General features: G+C 43.1%; 1 protein-coding gene across 1 annotated transcript; it reads left to right on the top strand.

Annotated features, from left to right (window-relative positions):
- Positions 1-743: 743 nt before the first annotated feature.
- Positions 744-10,407, top strand: LOC123993979 (protein phosphatase 1 regulatory subunit 14A-like). The gene is made up of 4 exons (XM_046296466.1): positions 744-1,213; positions 8,201-8,281; positions 8,490-8,519; positions 9,405-10,407. The coding sequence occupies exons 1-4, from the start codon at positions 1,016-1,018 to the stop codon at positions 9,537-9,539; spliced, it is 444 nt and encodes a 147-aa protein (XP_046152422.1). The 5' UTR covers positions 744-1,015; the 3' UTR covers positions 9,540-10,407.
- Positions 10,408-18,568: the final 8,161 nt, after the last annotated feature.

Genomic DNA, 18,568 nt, shown 5'->3' with positions numbered 1-18,568 from the left:
TTTATATATAACCTTAAAACGACCAAATATTCTCCCCTGCTGTGTTAATGATTTATGGGGGTTTAGGCTTTCTGGATATAAATAACCAATGAAAATAGAAAGTCATCCCAGGGTGAAGCTTTAGGCCCCTCAAATTTAAATTTGGACCATGATGCCCCCCCCCCCTTCATTATTCGCCTCTAATCAGGGACTGATTTCGACCTGGGACACCAGATGGAGGCTAATCATTATCAGGTAGAACAGAAAACCAGAAGGCTCCACACCTCATAGGGTAAGATTTGAATACCTCATGCACTAGGCCAGGGGTGGGCAAACTTTTTGGCTCGAGGGCCACAACTGATTCTTATTATTTTTTTAACCTATTTGTTTGTCAAAATCCATTTACAGGCCAGAAAATGTCAGGCTTTCATGTAGGCTCATAGAGATAGATAGAGGACTCATCTTTGTATCTGTGCTATTATAGCGTCTGTGACAGCATGGGCAGCGCCATTGAGGCAATCTCCATTTATAAGTACCGGTAGTCCATTTTCTTCTTTCTTTGATTGGCTGATCACCAAGAGAAATCAGACAATTAAGTTGGAAGTCCGACCCAGTTGTCTACATTAGAACGGTGGAAGCCCTCAATGGCGTTGCCCATGCTAATATGGCTTTAGCCTTTTGGCCAGTAGAGGACTCTATCATTCCTTATGTGTAGGCTAAATCATTTATAAATAGTGGTGACCATGGTGAGTCATTGTACTTTCCCCGGAATACTGAATAACTCCTATTTCTTGTAAATTCTTATCACACAATTCAGAAAGTGTAGAACTTCCTTATGGACACAATTGTACAGAGCTAAATTCAATGAAATACTGATCACATTGCTCTCGGCGCACAACTGTTTCCGTGACCTGTATCGGTGTGGCACTAGGACCCATAGCCGAGTTCTCCAGCAGTGCCCTACTATTGCCAAATGATAGCGCACCTCTTCCACTCTCTAGCCACTGTTTGCACGTGTATGTGATCCGAAGTGGATATGGCAGCGAACCGGGTCGGGAGGAGATGTAACAACAAGGTCCATTCCCCGAGTAGGGGTCCAGGTAGGGATCCGGGGCTTAGCTTGCAGAAGAGGCAAGCACGGGTCACGGTAAAGTACAACAGAAAGGAGCTCCAAAGGCGCTTGGATGTGGAGAAGTGGATTGACTGTAGTCTGGACGAGCTCTATTTGGGCAGGGTGAGTCCCATCAATTTGAACTGAAACGGATCTCTATTGATAGGCTACGCATACAGTCACATACCAATGGGAAACGTTTATTTGATTTATTGTAAGAATACAAAACGGGTTTTACGCAATAACAATTATTAATCTTAGCATCCGTGTCCACCGAATGACATAAAGCGACTTTGGCAGCAGCTTCGGTGTACGAAAGTCATCGTAGCATGCACATCACTCTTCAGTGGGACTTAATCGCTAATATGGATATATCGGTTTGGCGCATTTGGGACCATAATAGTCATGTTGTGAGCGGTTACGCAACAATGGCGTATTTTCAGTCTCTTCAAGATATGTAAATACAACTATTCACAGAATGTCATGAAGTCTGTTTTCCAGAGATCGTACTGCCTCGTGTCCCTTGCCATTTGGGATGTGCCTACGACGTTAATCGATTTTACATGGGGGGGTTGGCTGCCTTGTCTCCTTGCGCCCTGTCTGCTTCACATTCGATGAATAAAGAATGTGTAGATGGATGCCTTCTAGTGTTTTGACTGTCTCGTCAACACTGGTTGTCATATTGGTAGATTCATGGTCTCATCAAATCCAGGTAAATAGTATTGTGCGTGTGTTTTCTTATCAGACACTATTGACTGGACACTTGTCCTTTAGTTAATAATAAAAGCAAACGTTTCTCTGTCGCCGGAAGAAGCGGGATTAGAATGATCTACAAAGCCATGATTAGCAAGTCCATGGAGTACGTGCAGAGGACAATAAGGTTAACCATGTCAAGCTTTGTTTTCCCTTTACACCCTTGTTAGCCAATGACATCAATGCCAGCATGTCGTCCTTCTCTACAGTCATTAAAAGGAAATGAGGGTGTCGTCTGTGTATTTTATTAGCTGAACAAAAATATCTATCACACTTCACACACCACAGTTGAACAGGTTTATTCTGATGTAGGAGAGCACCAGCCAAGGTGTTATACACCTGTCTGGCATGCTTCCTCATATTAGCAAAGAGTGGGAAGACCTAGCACAAAAAAATAGACTTGGCATCCAAGGCAAAATATTGAAGTAGATCTGGTAGATTCCCTTCATGTTGTTCTCTTCCTGTTGTATGTAAGGGGATAGACAGTCATTGGAAGACATGGAGGGGTCAGTATACTCCCTGTGAGTGGGGAAGTCTGTCTCTTTGCCAGGGGTGACATGGGAAAGGTCAGAGGTCCAATTGAAAGTGTTCCCAGAAACATAACTGGTCTGGCTTGGCGCTTGTTGCTTTACATGGACAGCCTTGAGGGTTTATGGCTTCTGGCTGACACAACAGGAGGATCCTGGGGGACCAGGTGCGGTGTGTGGCATCACCAGCGAGGGCATGGGCCGCCAAAGGATGTTGGTGGGCGTTGGGCCAAGGCACTGCATGGTGGAGTCTGAGCGGGGTTGGGGAGGATGGTTGATGTATCAACCACTTAAAGAGTAGAGAATATATAAATATAGCTTTTGATCCTATTTAGTGTTCATGACAGCTTGACCTAGTGTACCATTCTGTTTCTTGTCGATGCTTTTCACGTTGTTGCTTTCTCACAAACCCATGGCCACAGCTTTATATATTTTGTTAATGAGTTAATTGCTGTGCTGATAGTGGAACGGGCATGTGTAATGATGGCGTAATCAGATATCACCAATTCTAATTTCCTCCTAGACCAATGCCCACACTGGCTGCCCCGGCAACGTGAAAACCCCTTGACCAGGCCTGAACGGATGCTATCTATCCCAGTTATTGATCGATGACATCTCTGTCTCATGGGATGATTCTGATGAATGGGAGGATGGGGAGGTTTGGAGGAAGTGAAGGTCCCATATGTCAGCAAATAGCACAAAGAGAATACCCCCCCCCCCCCCCCCCAATCCCAGAGCCCGTTGTTAAAGCTCAAAGCATTGAATGTAGAACATTACTTGGGCAATTAGTCTCGTATCAACGCTCTATCAACGCTCAATCGTCGGCCTAGATTAAGACCCCCGCAGTGTTCTGCGATCTGCATGATTGTCTGCGAGGCTCGGGGGTCTTTTCTCTTTTAGTCCCACCCCCACACCCAGCCATTTCTAACCGTTCTATTGAGTCGTCACTGCCCACTAAGCCACACAGATGTGACAGACAGTTATTATGCAATATACCACCGCAAACTGGGTGAGAGAAACATCGCCGAACTAAGGTTTTTAGAGTGCAATTGTTTACTTTTGTACGAACAATAAATATCTAATGGGTGTGAAACATCTATTGTAACTAAATCTATAGCAGCTGATTCCCCGACGAATGAAGTTTTTTCGACGACATGGAACCTCATCTCATAATACTCATCAAATATATAAATGGTCTTGAACCAGAACATATGTCCACAATTTAGTGATACATGAATAACCTAATGGAAATACCTTTTAATTTGCATGCCTATGTAGATGAAACGGTCATCAATCTCCTGATGAACAGGCCCATTTCCTGGTGTAGAGGGAACCTCTTGGAAATCTGTGCCGATCATGTATCTCAATCATTCTGGTTTTAACTTTGAAATGAAGTCACCCACCCAATCAATAACCATGATTTCACTGATGGCACTAAACCATCTTTTTTTGTTGTCGACTGATTCATTTTTGGTAGTGCTCTGACCACATGCTAATACTGTTGTAATTAATACTAGATCACGTGTCAAACTCATTCCACGACGGGACAGGCGTCTGCAGGTTTCTCACCCCTGTACTAGATCATATTCATCAAATGTATTTATAAAGCCCTTCTTACATCAGCTGATATCTCAAAGTGCTGTACAGAAACCCAGCCCAAAACCCCAAACAGCAAGCAATGCAGGTGTGGAATCTATCGGCTGTAGCAGTAAGTAACTGTGGGAACGCACCTGGTGCAAACTGTGATGTTTTGAATAGGAATGACTTGTTAGGATGTGACAGCAGGGGTTGAGCCTTTGAGAGACAAGGTGTGAGAAACGGTAGAAGAGAGGAAGCGTGTCACGGCATGTCATACAGGCAGTAACGAGGATATGAATATTAAACGGAGAAGACCAGTCACGAATCTGGGGAGTACACGTTAATGTACTGTATTACGGGCTAAATGGATATTGCAGTCCGTCTGTTGCAGGATATGCAATGGTAGAATGAAAGGGGTTGGAGGAAATGGTGGTTTGGAAACTTGAGTCAAGCCAGATAAGCGTCTGTCAATACTGCAGGCTCTAAAGGAAACCCAACAGTTGAGGGTTAACATGGTGTACACAAACTGACCCACAACCATTTCTATTTCGAGACATTTCTAAATATTTGTGTCAGTGCAGTATAATGACTCATCAGTGAAATGTATTGAGGCTGAATGTTTTGTGTATATTGATTTGGTTTAAATGATTTTCTAAATCATGTCCTTCCACCTCAATGGGTTAAGGAAATTCATGTGCATTTTTAAAGTGCGGTCGCTTCCCTTATAAATGCATTTACTTTATGTTAGTCTTCAGTTCAAGCTGACAGGTTATTTTGACCCAGATTTCTTTTGTCACCAGTGTGGAACAGACCACTTACTGTATCAGGGTGTTGGCTATGGAAAACATTACACACACATACACATGGACACAGGTGCACTGCTGGACACTGACACAGGGACCAGTGGACTATCACAGAGTTCCACCCAGAGTACCCAAGGAAACAAAAACCACATTACCCTCGACCCACTGGCCTGGAATTGATGTGGACTAAATCGCTGCCTTTCCAGCCCCCGACTGATGTGAAACTGGGTGGAATGACTCGCTCCCATTTTCTGTCTCTGCTACAAAGGAGTGAGGGCCCAGCCATACTCGTTTTCAAAAGTACCACCTAGATATGATATTGTTGCTGGTGTTATACTGCCCCTTTAGCCAAACACCATTTTTAACAGGCCTTAATGTTCTGCTAAAACACAGTCATCACACAGTGCCGGCTAAACTAAAACCACCGATGAAAGGGAGTTTGTTAAAATGATCGTTGCTGGAAATCAACGACTGCTAAAAACCCTGGGGTGGGCGATAATCGTCAGATCATCGCGAATGTAGACGACATGAATCAGTTAGCTACACACTATGCTTGCGAACTAGTCTTTGCTTGTAACCAACTACTGGTAGAATTAATTTCACACTCGTGTATGCAGGAAGAGTGCAGCAATATGTTTGAGAAATGGTCTACTTTGATGGCCAATTTGTTGCATTCTAAGTTACGAGGAAAACGGAGACAACATGACATTATGCCACCAAACAAAACTTTTATTGAACTTTTTACATAAGAGGGCTCTATCTGCACCTGTCTGCTCACCTTTACTATTAGCCTCCTGCACAAGTAAGATAGGAAAAAAGGATGGGACACATTAGCCCACCTGACATCACACATCCCCTCACAGAAAACTAATTTGATCTAAGCATAATGTGAAATCCAGGCATGGACAATGAAAGCAGTTGAATCCCATTTTTATTTGATTTTTTTAAATCGTTTTTTTTTTAAGCATTGCATCAGCCTAAAGTGACTTAACACATCCTGACAGGCCTGAGTCATCATGTTTGTCTCACGATGGAGGCTGTGTTTACTCAACCCTGCCAGGAATGTGATTTTGAGCTGCTTACTGAGCCTCATTATCCCCAGAGTTGAGCATTACAATAATCATTTTTGATGTTGGCGTTTGAATTACGATTTGTTTTACCTGCTCCTGCCAGATTACGGAATAGATCTGCTGGTGTGCACATGTCGTTTCATTGCATATGTATATTACAACACCATGTATTACATTGTTTGTGTGGTATGAGATGTGATTGTGGACTTGCTCACGTGACTTTTTTGATATATGCCTGTGTGTGTGGGCAGAATGAGACAGCATTTCATTGGCATTTGGAGTTGAAAGAAAGGTCAGGGATGCCTGGGCAGGAAAGGACTGCTTGGATCTGCCTGGACGGGCCTTTACACTACCGGCATCCGAATCACTAAGTCCCTCCGCCCCGACGGCACCCACAGGCAGACCCAACGGGGCTGGTTAACCTTACTGCTGAGCATTCAGGTCAGACTGAACTCTGCTATGGCCTGTTGCATGTCACTAGTCAACATGTCACGTGCGCGTCTTGGTTGTGTACTGTGGTCGATGTTTTTGGATTAGGTTCTGAAAACAGCCTCCCATCTGGTCTAAAGTGACATCTGCAGTCTTCATCAATGTCCATATGTTGTTATTCGAAGAATCTCTGCATTACCAAAAAGGGCAATAAAAAAAGCAATCAGGCTTCATTTTTGGCTACTATGTTGATAGCAGCACATCATGCATAATTCCCTTTTGAATGTGCTGTTTGTGCCAATGAGCAGACTTGCCCCAAGGGAAAAATAAACAAGGTGGAATCTCACCATGAGACGTTTGGCCAGAAGCCATGGTGGAATGTTTTTCTGTTCAGAATGGGAGAAGCAGTTTGAAAACAGGGTGTGTTCGGGGCGACTACATCTTATACCAAACAAAAATATTAAACGCAACATGTGCAGTGTTGGTCCCATGTTTCATGAACTGAAATAAAAGATCCCAGAAATGTTCCAAATGTGTTTAAATCCCTGTTAGTGAACATTTCTCATTTGCCAAGATAATCCATCCACCTGACAGGTGTGGCATATCAAGAAGTTGATTAAACAGCATAGTCATTACGCAGATACACCTGGTGCTGGGGACAATAAAAGGCCACTTTGCCTTCAATGCCCTTTTAGAGAATTTGGCGGTACATCCAATCGGCCTCACAACTGCCGACCACGTGTAACCATGCCAGACCAGGACCTCCATCTGGCTCCACCTGCGGGATCAGCTGAGACCAGCCGCTGTACGACAGCGTATTCCAGTTCAAGCAAATCTCCAGCAACTTCGCACAGCCATTTAAGAGTGGGACAACATTCATTAGGCCACAATCAACAGCCTGATCAACTCTATGCGAAGGAGATGTCGCGCTGCATGAGACATAGTGGTTACATCATGATCCACGCCCCTACCTTCTTTTTTTTAATGTACTGTATCTGTGACCAACAGATGCATACAGTATCTCTATTCCCAGTCATGTGAAATCCATAGATTATGGCCTAATGAATGTTTTTTTTTTTTTTTAAAATTTTTTTTTAATTGAACTGAAACTGAGAAGTCTTTGAAATAGTTGCATGTTGTGTTATTTTTAAATCTTTTGTTCAGTGTAGTTACTTCATTTGGGGCATTTTCACAGATCATTAACTACAGACTGTTATACAAATAATGTCTGCTTTTCTGAGACTTGGGGGGAGCTGAAGGAACTGAGTATGACCAATTTTAGGAGGCTGCGAGAAAGCATAGTTTTCATGATCTGTGATGGAGAATGTCTGGTCTTGGCGGTGGCCTCCGTCCTTACAGCAAACCTAGACTAGTAGTAGCCTGGTTCGTTCACCCCCCCCCCCCTCTTCCTTTCTCCTCTCTCTCCTCTCCCTTCTCCTCACATGCAGTGTCCCCACTGAAACTTAATCCTAAGACTATGGAGGCACTTGACCGATTCCAAGACTGCACAGCCATCTAAATGATAGTCGTCGTCCCCCCCCCGCCCAGTCATCCCTAGCCCTTAACTGCCAGCCCACGCATCAATCATCCTGCATCTTGCATATGTTGACTCAACAGCCACCATGGACGCTCAATTACACACACACACACACACACACACACACACACACACACACACTGCAGTGCTGCAGGGTCTGTGAATATCTCATGGTGTGTTGCACTCTAAAAACACGTGCAGCTCTTCCTCTGTGTCTGCAAGACCCACGCAACTCCGAACATGGCAAGACCTGATTTGTCCTTTTTTTGCGAGTGACGTGTATATATTTATATGCTTGTATCTGAGCCTGTCCCTTTTTTCATATGGGGTATGTGATAGTTGTACGTTAGGATACTGCTCTGGGTGGAGGATGTGGACAGTTTGACTGACACTCGGTCACCTTGTGTCCCCAGGAAGAGGAGATGCCGGAGGAGGTGAACATCGACGGGCTGTTAGACCTGAAGAGTGACGAGGAGAGAACGCACAGGCTCCAGGTGAACTGTACTACTCACTAGCTAAATCATCGGTGGACTTTTATCATTTTATCAATTAAAAGCTGTGTGAACAAGTTGTACTGATTTGATTGTGGGAATAACAGTAATAGCTGTAGATTTTGTTGCTATTTTATATATTGTTTCAGCAGCAGGCTGTCCAGATGAACTAAAATCTTATTTGGTCTGGGGATTTTTTTGTTTGTTTCAGGAAATGTTTCACACGTGCAATAACACAGAGGTAAGTGAGGTAATCTATGTAAAAGAGTAATATCTAACAATGTGTTTTAAGATTGTTTTAGGTAGTATTTTATGCCATTTATGTCCATAGACTGACTATACAGAATGATATCGCCGTGAAGGGACCAACCAGAGAGCAGTTAGGACTATTTCATTATGAAGGGGACAATCAGATTACAGGATTACGAAGTCATTATTAAGGGACCAATCAGAGAACAGGGTTATGACCATGTCATTATAAAGGTTGCAAAACTGTCCTGGTTTGAGAATTCTGGATTTTTTTTCCTTCTTATTCCCTCCTGATTTTGGAAATCCTCCAACCTGTGCTTTTGGGGAAGCCAGGTAATTTATTGAACGTTCCTAGAATGTTTCAACCCTAGTCGTTATGAAGGGACCAATCAGAGAACAGGGCTATGATATCATTATTAAAGGACCAATCACCACTGGTCAAGTCTGAGCTGAATTGAGCTTCAATTCATGAAAATTGTGACTTGAGTCCAAGTCTTAAACTCAAGTACTACAACATTGCCTTTCTCCCTCTCTCGATCATCTCCTCGCTCTTTCTTTCAGGAACAGAAGTAACCAATCTCGACTCCACATATAGTAGCTGACAATGCTAGCCTTGTCCCTCATATGCGAGGTCCTTCTTTCACACTGTCCCTGTATCCTTCGTGGTCAGCATCACTCAACCTGTCTGTGTTGGCAGACTATGTTGACACCCCCCCCCACACACACACACGTTGATATCATACACACGAAATTAAGTGATGTCTCCGAAACATGTTTCACTGTGAATTATTCAATGTTACCGACGCTGTCTTTCACTGTATCCATTCTGAGCATGTTTCGTATGTTGACCGACTGCCCTTTTTCCCTGCACACACAGGTTTTCATCAAGGAACTGGTGTTGAAACTCCACGGGCTGCAGAAACAGGAGGACCTCCACAACAATGGCATCGAACAACCCCAGCTACACATCTTCCCCAACAGGCAAAACTCTGCGGACCGAGAGGTGATCTGAAGGCCGTGTAACGTTACTCTTCAACCCCAGAACCCGACTCCCCATTCCTCCCCAGCCTGATGCCACGGACCTCATCTGAAAAACATGGGGTCTTGCTGGTCTTTACACTGTGCTCTACACATCAAGCAGCTAGACAGATCTGACAACTTATCACAAACTTTGCAGACACCTTATCTTCTGTCCACACACACACACACACACAGCCACAATGCACAGGCAGTCCCTGCAACATTTGTACCTCTACGATGTCAAATGAGTTCTGTTTTATTTTTGTTAACTCGGTGTCCGAAATGTTTGAAACATGCTGCTCTCTGTTGGGTCGCTACCGCTACTAGTGTTCTGTGTGTCCTTGAATGGCTTTTATTGGACTACTCATTAGGGTATCGACTGTTGGTCGGTGTGTCTCATGTTGTGAGATGCACCTCTGATTCTGTTTAGCTCATAAACCAGAACCAAAAGAGTCCAGCAATGTACTGTAGATACCAATGTCAGTTGGAAGGTAATAGAGACTCTATAGAGCTTTCATATACCCCCAATGGGTTACCCAACGGTTCCTCGCTATGAGCAGGTCTACCATATTTTCAAACTGCATCCAGTAACATGAGACAGTAGCTCATGAGGTCAACTTGAAGAAAAAGAGAAAATATATATATATATATATACACTGCTCAAAAACATAAAGGGAACACTTAATACATCATAGATCTGAACGACTGAAATATTCTTTTTAAATACTTTGTTATTTACATAGTTGAATGTGCTGACAACAAAATCACACAAATTATCAATGGAAACCAAATTTATCAACCCATAGAGGTCTGGATTTGGAGTCACACTCAAAATTAAATTGGAAAACCACACTACAGGCTGATCCAACTTTGATGTAATGTCCTTAAAACAAGTCAAAATGAGGCTCTGTAGTGTGTGTGGCAGATGGTCTCCTGAGGGATCTCCTCCCAGACCTGGACTAAAGCATCCGCCAACTCCTGGACTGTCTGTGGCGTTGGTGGATGGAGCGAGACATGATGTCCCAGATGTGCTCAATTGGATTCAGGTCTGGGGAACGGGCAGGCAGTCCATAGCATCAATGCCTTCCTCTTGCAGGGACTGCTGACACACTCCAGCCACATGAGGTCTAGCATTGTCTTGCATTAGGAGGAACCCAGGGCCAACCGCACCAGCATATGGTCTCACAAGGGGTCTGAGGATCTCAGCTCGGTACCTAATGGCAGTCAGGCTACCTCTGGCGAGCACATGGAGGGCTGTGCGCCCCCCCAAAAAATGCCACCCCACACCATGACTGACCCATACCACCCTCATGGAGTCTGTTTCTGACCGTTTGAGCAGACACATGCTCAAACGGGGCGGCAGGGTAGCCTAGTGGTTAGAGCATTCGACTAGTAACAGGAAGATTGCAAGTTCAAACCCCCAAGCTGACAAGGTACAAATCTGTCGTTCTACCCCTGAACAGGCAGTTAACCCACTGTTCCTAGGCAGTCATTGAAAATAAGAATTAGTTCTTAACTGACTTGCCTGGTTAAATAAAGGTCAAATAAATAAATACAAATTTGTGGCCTACTGGAGGTCATTTTGCAGGGCTCTGGCAGTGCTCCTCCTTGCACAAGGGCGGAGGTAGCGGTCCTGCTGCTGGGTTGTTGCCCTCCTACGGCCTCCTCCACGTCTCCTGATGTACTGGCCTGTCTCCTGGTAGCGCCTCCATGCTCTGGACACTACGCTGACAGACACAGCAAACCATGCCACAGCTCGCATTGATGTTCCATCCTGGATGAGCTGCACTACCTGAGCCACTTGTGTGGGTTGTAGACTCCGTCTCATGCTACCACTAGTGTGAAAGCACCGCCAGCATTCAAAAGTGACCAGAACATCAGCCAGGAAGCTTAGGAACTGAGAAGTGGTCTGTGGTCACCACCTGCAGAACCACTCCTTTATTGGGGGTGTCTTGCTAAATGCCTATAATTTCCACCTGTTGTCTATTCCATTTGCACAACAGCATGTGAAATTTATTGTCAATCAGTGTTGCTTCCTAAGTGGACAGTTTGATTTCACAGAAGTGTGATTGACTTGGAGTTACATTGTGTTGTTTAAGTCTTCCCTTTTATTTTTTTGAGCAGTATATAGATATATATATTTAAAGGGGGAGAAATATTGTTGCAATATTCCCAATGATTTTAATGACCATATAGATAAAGCTACAAAGGATATTTTTTATGAAGACCAAGCAGTATTGCTTGGTAGGTTGTCAACTGCCACTCAAAGATGGTTTAGACTAGCTATTAAGGATAATTTAAGATAACATTTAAGCTGTCAGGAATACCAGGTAATTTTATTTCTTACCAAAATATTTGTACATCTGTAGAGGATTTTCAGTCAGCTAAAGGATAGGAGTACAGTTGGGTTTCTATGTGCCTCCTCAGGTACACAATTGTTTTTTTGTGTTTTTTTTACACAAGTTTCAACACGGTTTGTAAATGTGTAGATCTCGGTTGGCTGTATTGGTTTAAATACATTTTGAATTCAATGTTTCCCAGAGTAACTTTGAATCATTATCAGCATAGTGTTTTATAGATTAGAGGCTGTATTTACATGCTGCTGTACCATAGAGAAGGCCCGTGTTTAAAATAAATAAAAAATGCTATGAGTGGTATTGATAAACAGCGCCCTCTTCTGGCTAAATGTACTGAGTTATTTACAACAACATTACATTTTGGCATGACAGTCTACTCTTGACAAACCGGGTGTTTATTTAATCCCATAGGGGTCAACCCATTTACCATCATTGTAAATCGATTGCTATGGTGTGGGAGTTGGTAGATAGATAGTATGCTATATGATGCTAACTGAAGTGTCAGCCCGAGGATGCATGTAATATCAGAGACGGGTCAGATTTTTCAAGCACCCATAACTTTATCACAGCAATCCTACAGTATGAACTCTTGCTCAAACCAATCCAATACTATCTAATCTGACAGCCTGTCATTGGTTCATAGGAATAACCTGTAGATGGCAGGAGAACACAAGTCAACATTTCCTTTCTCATTATATTAAGGACACCATAGAGTCAGCTTCAGGAACGTCATTAGTAAGATACAACCGCTTACAGAGCATTATTATGGCTACTGTAGTACATCTCGTTTTAGCTCAGCATCATGCTACGGACGTTAGCCTCAATTTAACAATTTTCTGTTGCTCAAAAAACGCTTTGTGTATGTATATGCCTGTGTGTTGCTGAAGCTCCGCTGTTCCACCAGACACAGACCAGTAAACATGACACATTCCACCCGGGCATTAAGGACTTCTGGTCTGTATGGTGCACATTTTAGAAATGTCTTCGTGTGTCATGATCATGGAATCAGATGGGCTTGTGAAGTGAACTTTCCCCGTTGACATGATGGTTTGGTATGCGTATGCATTTAGACCTTGTAAGGGTCGTTCCCACAAAATGATTGCCTTTTGTGTCCCTTTGATATTTGAAGTAGAAATTGTGCACAACTATTGCATTTTAAAAGCCTGTTATATTAATAAATGTGCCCCTTTCATACGGACTACATACATTATTCCTATTTAAAATCATATTTTTTAAAATTAAGACTTGCTAAAGTGTCAAAATCCAGCATTTTGCACTCTGTGAAGTGGGTTAAAATCTAGGAAGACTTTAACCCACTTCATCCGCAAATTTCTCCCATGTTTTCACATCATTGTATTTTGTTGCTTTGTCAGTCATTTCTGAAAATGATGATTTCTTTAATGTGATTAGTGAATAATTGATGTCTACCTCAGTGAACTGAACACTCGTTTTTTATGTGGTGAAACTATTGCTTTTCAAATATTTTTTTCTCCTCAAAATAAACATTGAACATCGAACCAAACATTGAACATTTGGTCAAACCATAGAGTAAATGGAGTTCATGGTCCTACTATTTTTGGCTATGTTTTCTATTTTTTATTTTATTTTAACTTTATTTAACCAGGCAAGTCTGTTCAGAACAAATCCTTATTTTCAATGACGGCCTAGGAACAGTGGGTTTAACTGCCTGTTCAGGGGTAGAACTCGCTCGGGGGTTTAAACTCGCAACCTTCCGTTACTACTCCAACGCTCTAACCACTAGGCCACTCTAACCACCGCCCCTATGTTCTGGTGTTTTGTGGTGGGGAAATGAGCGGGTTGAACATAAGATGTCAACCCTGTTACCCATAGTTAGACAGGTTGTACATGTAAAAATAAATAATAAAATACAATTTGTTAAGCTCAATTTCAATCGCCTCTCCCTGTTGCGCACAACAACCCCCCCCCCCTATCGCAAGGGGATTTACCTCTGTTTAATGATGAAATCACCAACCCTGTTACTTAATAGGCATTTACTATAGTACTAAATGTAACCTCTTGAGATGGGAAAACACTTTTTATGAAGTTGGACATGTGCTCCTTATGACAATGTTCAAATGAGAGGAAATCCCCCCCCCCCCCAAAAAAAACTTGACACTACTCAAAAGGTTGACAATTCATGCTCCAAAAGACTACGGCTATTAAGTGGGCTGGACAAACAGTGTACAGTAAAGGGTTAGAATTCCAAGTGCTTTGTTCCACAGCATCAATACATCCCAAAGTCTCACAGATGCTCAAAGCACATAAACAAACATGGGCCTCAAACAAAGAGCTTTTACACATGAACTCTATGACCACATCCGTGTGTAGGTGTGTTCATTGCAGAATACGTTCATAAACAAAGTTCAAAACAAGTAGGTGACGGGAGAATACTCCAAAACAAATCCTAGATCCGGTAGATAGGGCACAGGGGGGTTGCCTATGGTAGATTACTTCAAATAGATCATCTCTATGAGGTGGGGGGATTCAATATACATATGGGTCTAAAACAAACAAATGAATAAACGAAATGAAAGTCTAGCCACAATAACCCCCCCCCCCCTCCTCTCCAAAGGCAATTAGTATAATCAGCCTCTCTCCCTGAGGGGCCTGTAGCTCGCTATGGAGGAGGAGGAGGCAGGGTTGGGGGGGGCAAAAATGGGATGGCCCACTTCCTCAGGAAAAAGCATCTTGCGCTATAGGCAGGAAATGGCCAACGCCAGCCCTGGAGTCCAGACGAGCCTCTGGAACGGAGAAGCAGGCATTACTTCTGAGCTGTCGGACCTGCGAGGACACAGCCACTCACACACCCACTTCGACCAGCTACATTGCCCGTGTGGCCAGGGATGCCACTGCTGTGAGAATCACAGGGATCCTCTTTTTAACAGCACAACAAGGTAAGAGCTGGACTCTGGGCCCCAGGTGATGCCATTTTAGACTTTTCATCTCAGTTTCATGTTGTCCAGGTGCCCCTGGTTTGGTCGGGCTCCAGTCAGAGCTCTCCTCAGAAGCATGTGTCCTCACCCACTCATAGAGAGCAGGGCTTGGGTTCCGTATTGGTCAGAGCGGAGACCAATGAGAGACCAGTGAGCGGCAGTATTCAGTGGATAACATTCTGTTTGCTTTCTTCAGAGTCATACAGTATATCACTGTTGTTTCATGTATAGTCCTTATGGAATATTTATGTGTCTGCTGTTGTGTCTCTACTAGGGCCTATAGAATAACATAATTTAAATAGAACTTCCTCCAATATCAGTATTTTGTTATCATGTATTGCAGCACTTATAATACAGACAGGGCTCCAAAGCCTTGTGGATCAGGAAAAGCCATGCATCGATAACTCCATGAATATACAGTGCATTTCAGAAAGTATTCAGATCCCTTCCCTTTTTACACATTTTGTTATGTTACAGTCTTATTCTAACATGGATAAAAACATAAATAAAATCCTCATCAATCTACACCCCAGAAAGACAAAATTGAAAACAGGTTTTTCGTAAAGTTTGCTAATTTATACACCTTATATAAGGTCCCACAGTTTACAATGCATGTCAGAGCAAAAACCAAGCCATGAGGTCGAAGGGATTGTCAGTAGAGCGCAGAGACAATATTGTGTCAAGGTACAGATCTGGGGAAGGATACCAAAAAATGTCTGCAGCATTGAAGGTCCCCAAGAACACAGTGGCCTCCGTCATTCTTAAATTGAAGAAGTTTGGAACCACCAAAACTCTTCCAAGAGCTGGCCACCCGGCCATTCTGAGCAATTGGGGGAGAAACGCCTTGGTCAGGGAGGTGACCAAAAACCCGATGGTCACTCTGAAAAGATTAATGAAAACCTGCTCCAGAGCGCTCAGGACCTCAGACTGGGGCTCTGGAACATCTAATAGGGTCCACCTTCCAATAGGACAACAACCCTAAGCACACAGCCAAATACAGGTGTGCCAAGCTTGTAGCGTCATACCTAAGCTGTAATCGCTGCCAAAGGTACTTGAGTACTTCAACAAAGTATTTTAATTCAATTTGCAATAAATTCTAAAAGTCTGTTTTTGCTTTGTCATTATGGGGTATTTTTGTGTAGATTGATGAGAAGGGGGGAAAAACAATTGAATCCGTTTTAGAATAAGGCTGTAACGTAACAAAATGTGGAAAAAGTCAAGGGGTCTGATGACCTTCTGAATGCACTGTACATACAGAGCAGATTTGCTTCACTTTAGTCCTTCTAGAAACAGCCCACATAGTGGACTATCCACAGCTGTTCATCTGTTGGCTGTTTCTCTCATGTTTTATGGATGAAATGTGAAGAGTGCATTGTATAATTATTTTTTTACAGAATTTCATGGGTGAAGCTTTAACTTCGGTGCCGTTTTAATCAACGTTTCAATGGTATGACAGCCTTGTTTGATGCGGTGTAGCACATTTGAATTACACTGACCGCTGACCACATGTCCAGTGTTGAGGGAGTAGCAATCTGATGAGTCATTGATGGTTATCTGAGTGTCCTTCAGGGAATCTCTGTTGTCTGTATTGTTTATCCCTGCATGTTCGTGACGCACGCACAGTCACAGGAAAATCTCAATAACCTTTTCTATAAACATTAGAGCGACAATGACAAAGTTTAAAGATGCAACATATGAACAGTAGCTTAATACAAGCCAATGTACAGTGGCCAGTATAAGCCTTCATGTGAGATGTCTCACAGTGAGGAACCATGCAACCAAGGCCCCCATTAGTCACAGAGGTACACCTAGACAATTACAGTTAGGACAGTTCAAGGGAACAAGACCTGTTGCCACTAAGGATTTCAACATTGAACGATCTCACCAGTACTTCAAAACCTACCATGTAAAAGTTTCTGTCTAGCCTAAGTGATGGTACACGGTGTGGTATAACATAATGCTGTAGTCAGTACAGTAACGCAGTAGATATAGCAGTCACAGTACCTTATGAGAGATAATACAATGTTTCCAGGCTATAAAGTGTTAAGTGGATAGCTACACCGTTAAAATGAGTTGCTTTGTAATGCCAAAAATAGTGGCAACTGAGCTGCCACCAACTCTTAAGGAGAATGCCAAGAGTGTGCAAAGCTGTCATCAATGCAAAAGGTGGCTACTTGGAAGAATCTCAAATATTAAATAGATTTAGATTTGTTTCACACTTTTTTGGTTACTACATGATTCCATATGTGTTATTTCATAGTTTTGATGTCTTCACTATTATTCTACAATGTAGAAAATAGTAAAACAAATCAAGAAAAACCCTTGAATGAGTAGGTGTGTCCAAACATTTGACTGGTACTGTTCATTGGGTTTACATTCCAACACGCTCCGAACACCCGATCTCAGCGTAGAGGCATTACTTTTCATGATTTCATTACACAATCATGGTGTAATGAGTCGTTCTATTTTCACAGTGTACCGTGACCAGTAAACAAAAGCAAGCAATACAAACGTGACAAACAAAGAGCAACTTAATTGTCAACAACGAGGCCTGCCGAACTAAGGACATCGTGGCCATGTTGCCAAGGTCAGCGGAACCAATGTCATTATTACAAAAGAGTTTAACTCAGGAAGGAAAAGCTGAGGCAGAGAGAGAAACATGGGATGTGTGGGAGTACACTGTACATGATTATGTTTGTCACCAAGCCATTACAGCGCACCCTTTGGTGACAAAAAATTGTTCCGTGAGATTCTTTTTTATCCTCTTATTCCTACAGTCTACATTACAAATGACTCGCCTGCTGAGTGATAGGCTGGCTACCTTCCTCCTCCGTCCACCTGAATTAGCATTGAATTAGAACACTCTAAACCTCTTCAGGTCGGGGAAACGAGTTTGACGTCTATCCGCTCCCCAGGTGGGTGAATCGTGAAAAGCACCAGGATGCTACTTACTGCAGTCAGCGCAAATAAAGGATGACCTTAATTCCTCCTGTGCTGTTGGCTGTGTGCGTTTGAGTGGGACAGGGGACAGATTGATGCACTGAGACTGATGAACCGAGGGCATTCAATAGGGGCCCTTCACTCAGTGAGGGGTGGTAGAGGTGCTCCGAGGGGGCTTCCTGTGGCCCGTGTGGGGCGATCAGTACAGGATGCAGGCAGGCTATGATTGGAGCGCCCCTTGTTGACCCCACACACAGGTGCCGCATTGGGGAATGTTACATAACCATGGCGACAAACAACAAAAATGTCCTTGATTGGATTTGTTTTTAGCATCTTATAGCTTAATTTATCAGTAGCTAAATGCTACCTGCCCATTTCTGCAGAGGTTGAGAATGTGAAAGGTAACGCAAAAGATGGAACCCTTTGCTAATAACATCATATAATCTTGTTCGTTTAGGAATTCCTCAACCTCAGTGGTAGAACTTCTACAACAAAAAGTATTGAGCAACTAGAACTACCCTCATCCTGTTAGCTATCTTCCGCAGTCAGGAAGATGACCTGAAGATAATTCCCTATCTAAAACCAAAATAATAGTACATCTGGCCGTTTAGGATCCAACATGAACCAACAGGTCTGCTGGGGGCCGTTGCGAAACCGTTGAAACGCTGCCAAGGTGGACTGTGGTGACAGCTTGGGGAAAAGGATGGAGAGACAGAGAGAGAATGTTGCACTTAACAATGAAGAAGGCAATATTATGCGTTGCTATTTCC

The sequence above is a fragment of the Oncorhynchus gorbuscha genome, linkage group LG13 (genome assembly GCF_021184085.1).
Source record: "Oncorhynchus gorbuscha isolate QuinsamMale2020 ecotype Even-year linkage group LG13, OgorEven_v1.0, whole genome shotgun sequence".
Classification (NCBI taxonomy): domain Eukaryota; kingdom Metazoa; phylum Chordata; class Actinopteri; order Salmoniformes; family Salmonidae; genus Oncorhynchus; species Oncorhynchus gorbuscha.
Note: the sequence above shows the minus strand (reverse complement) of the source record. Positions and strands in the feature narration are given on the sequence as shown.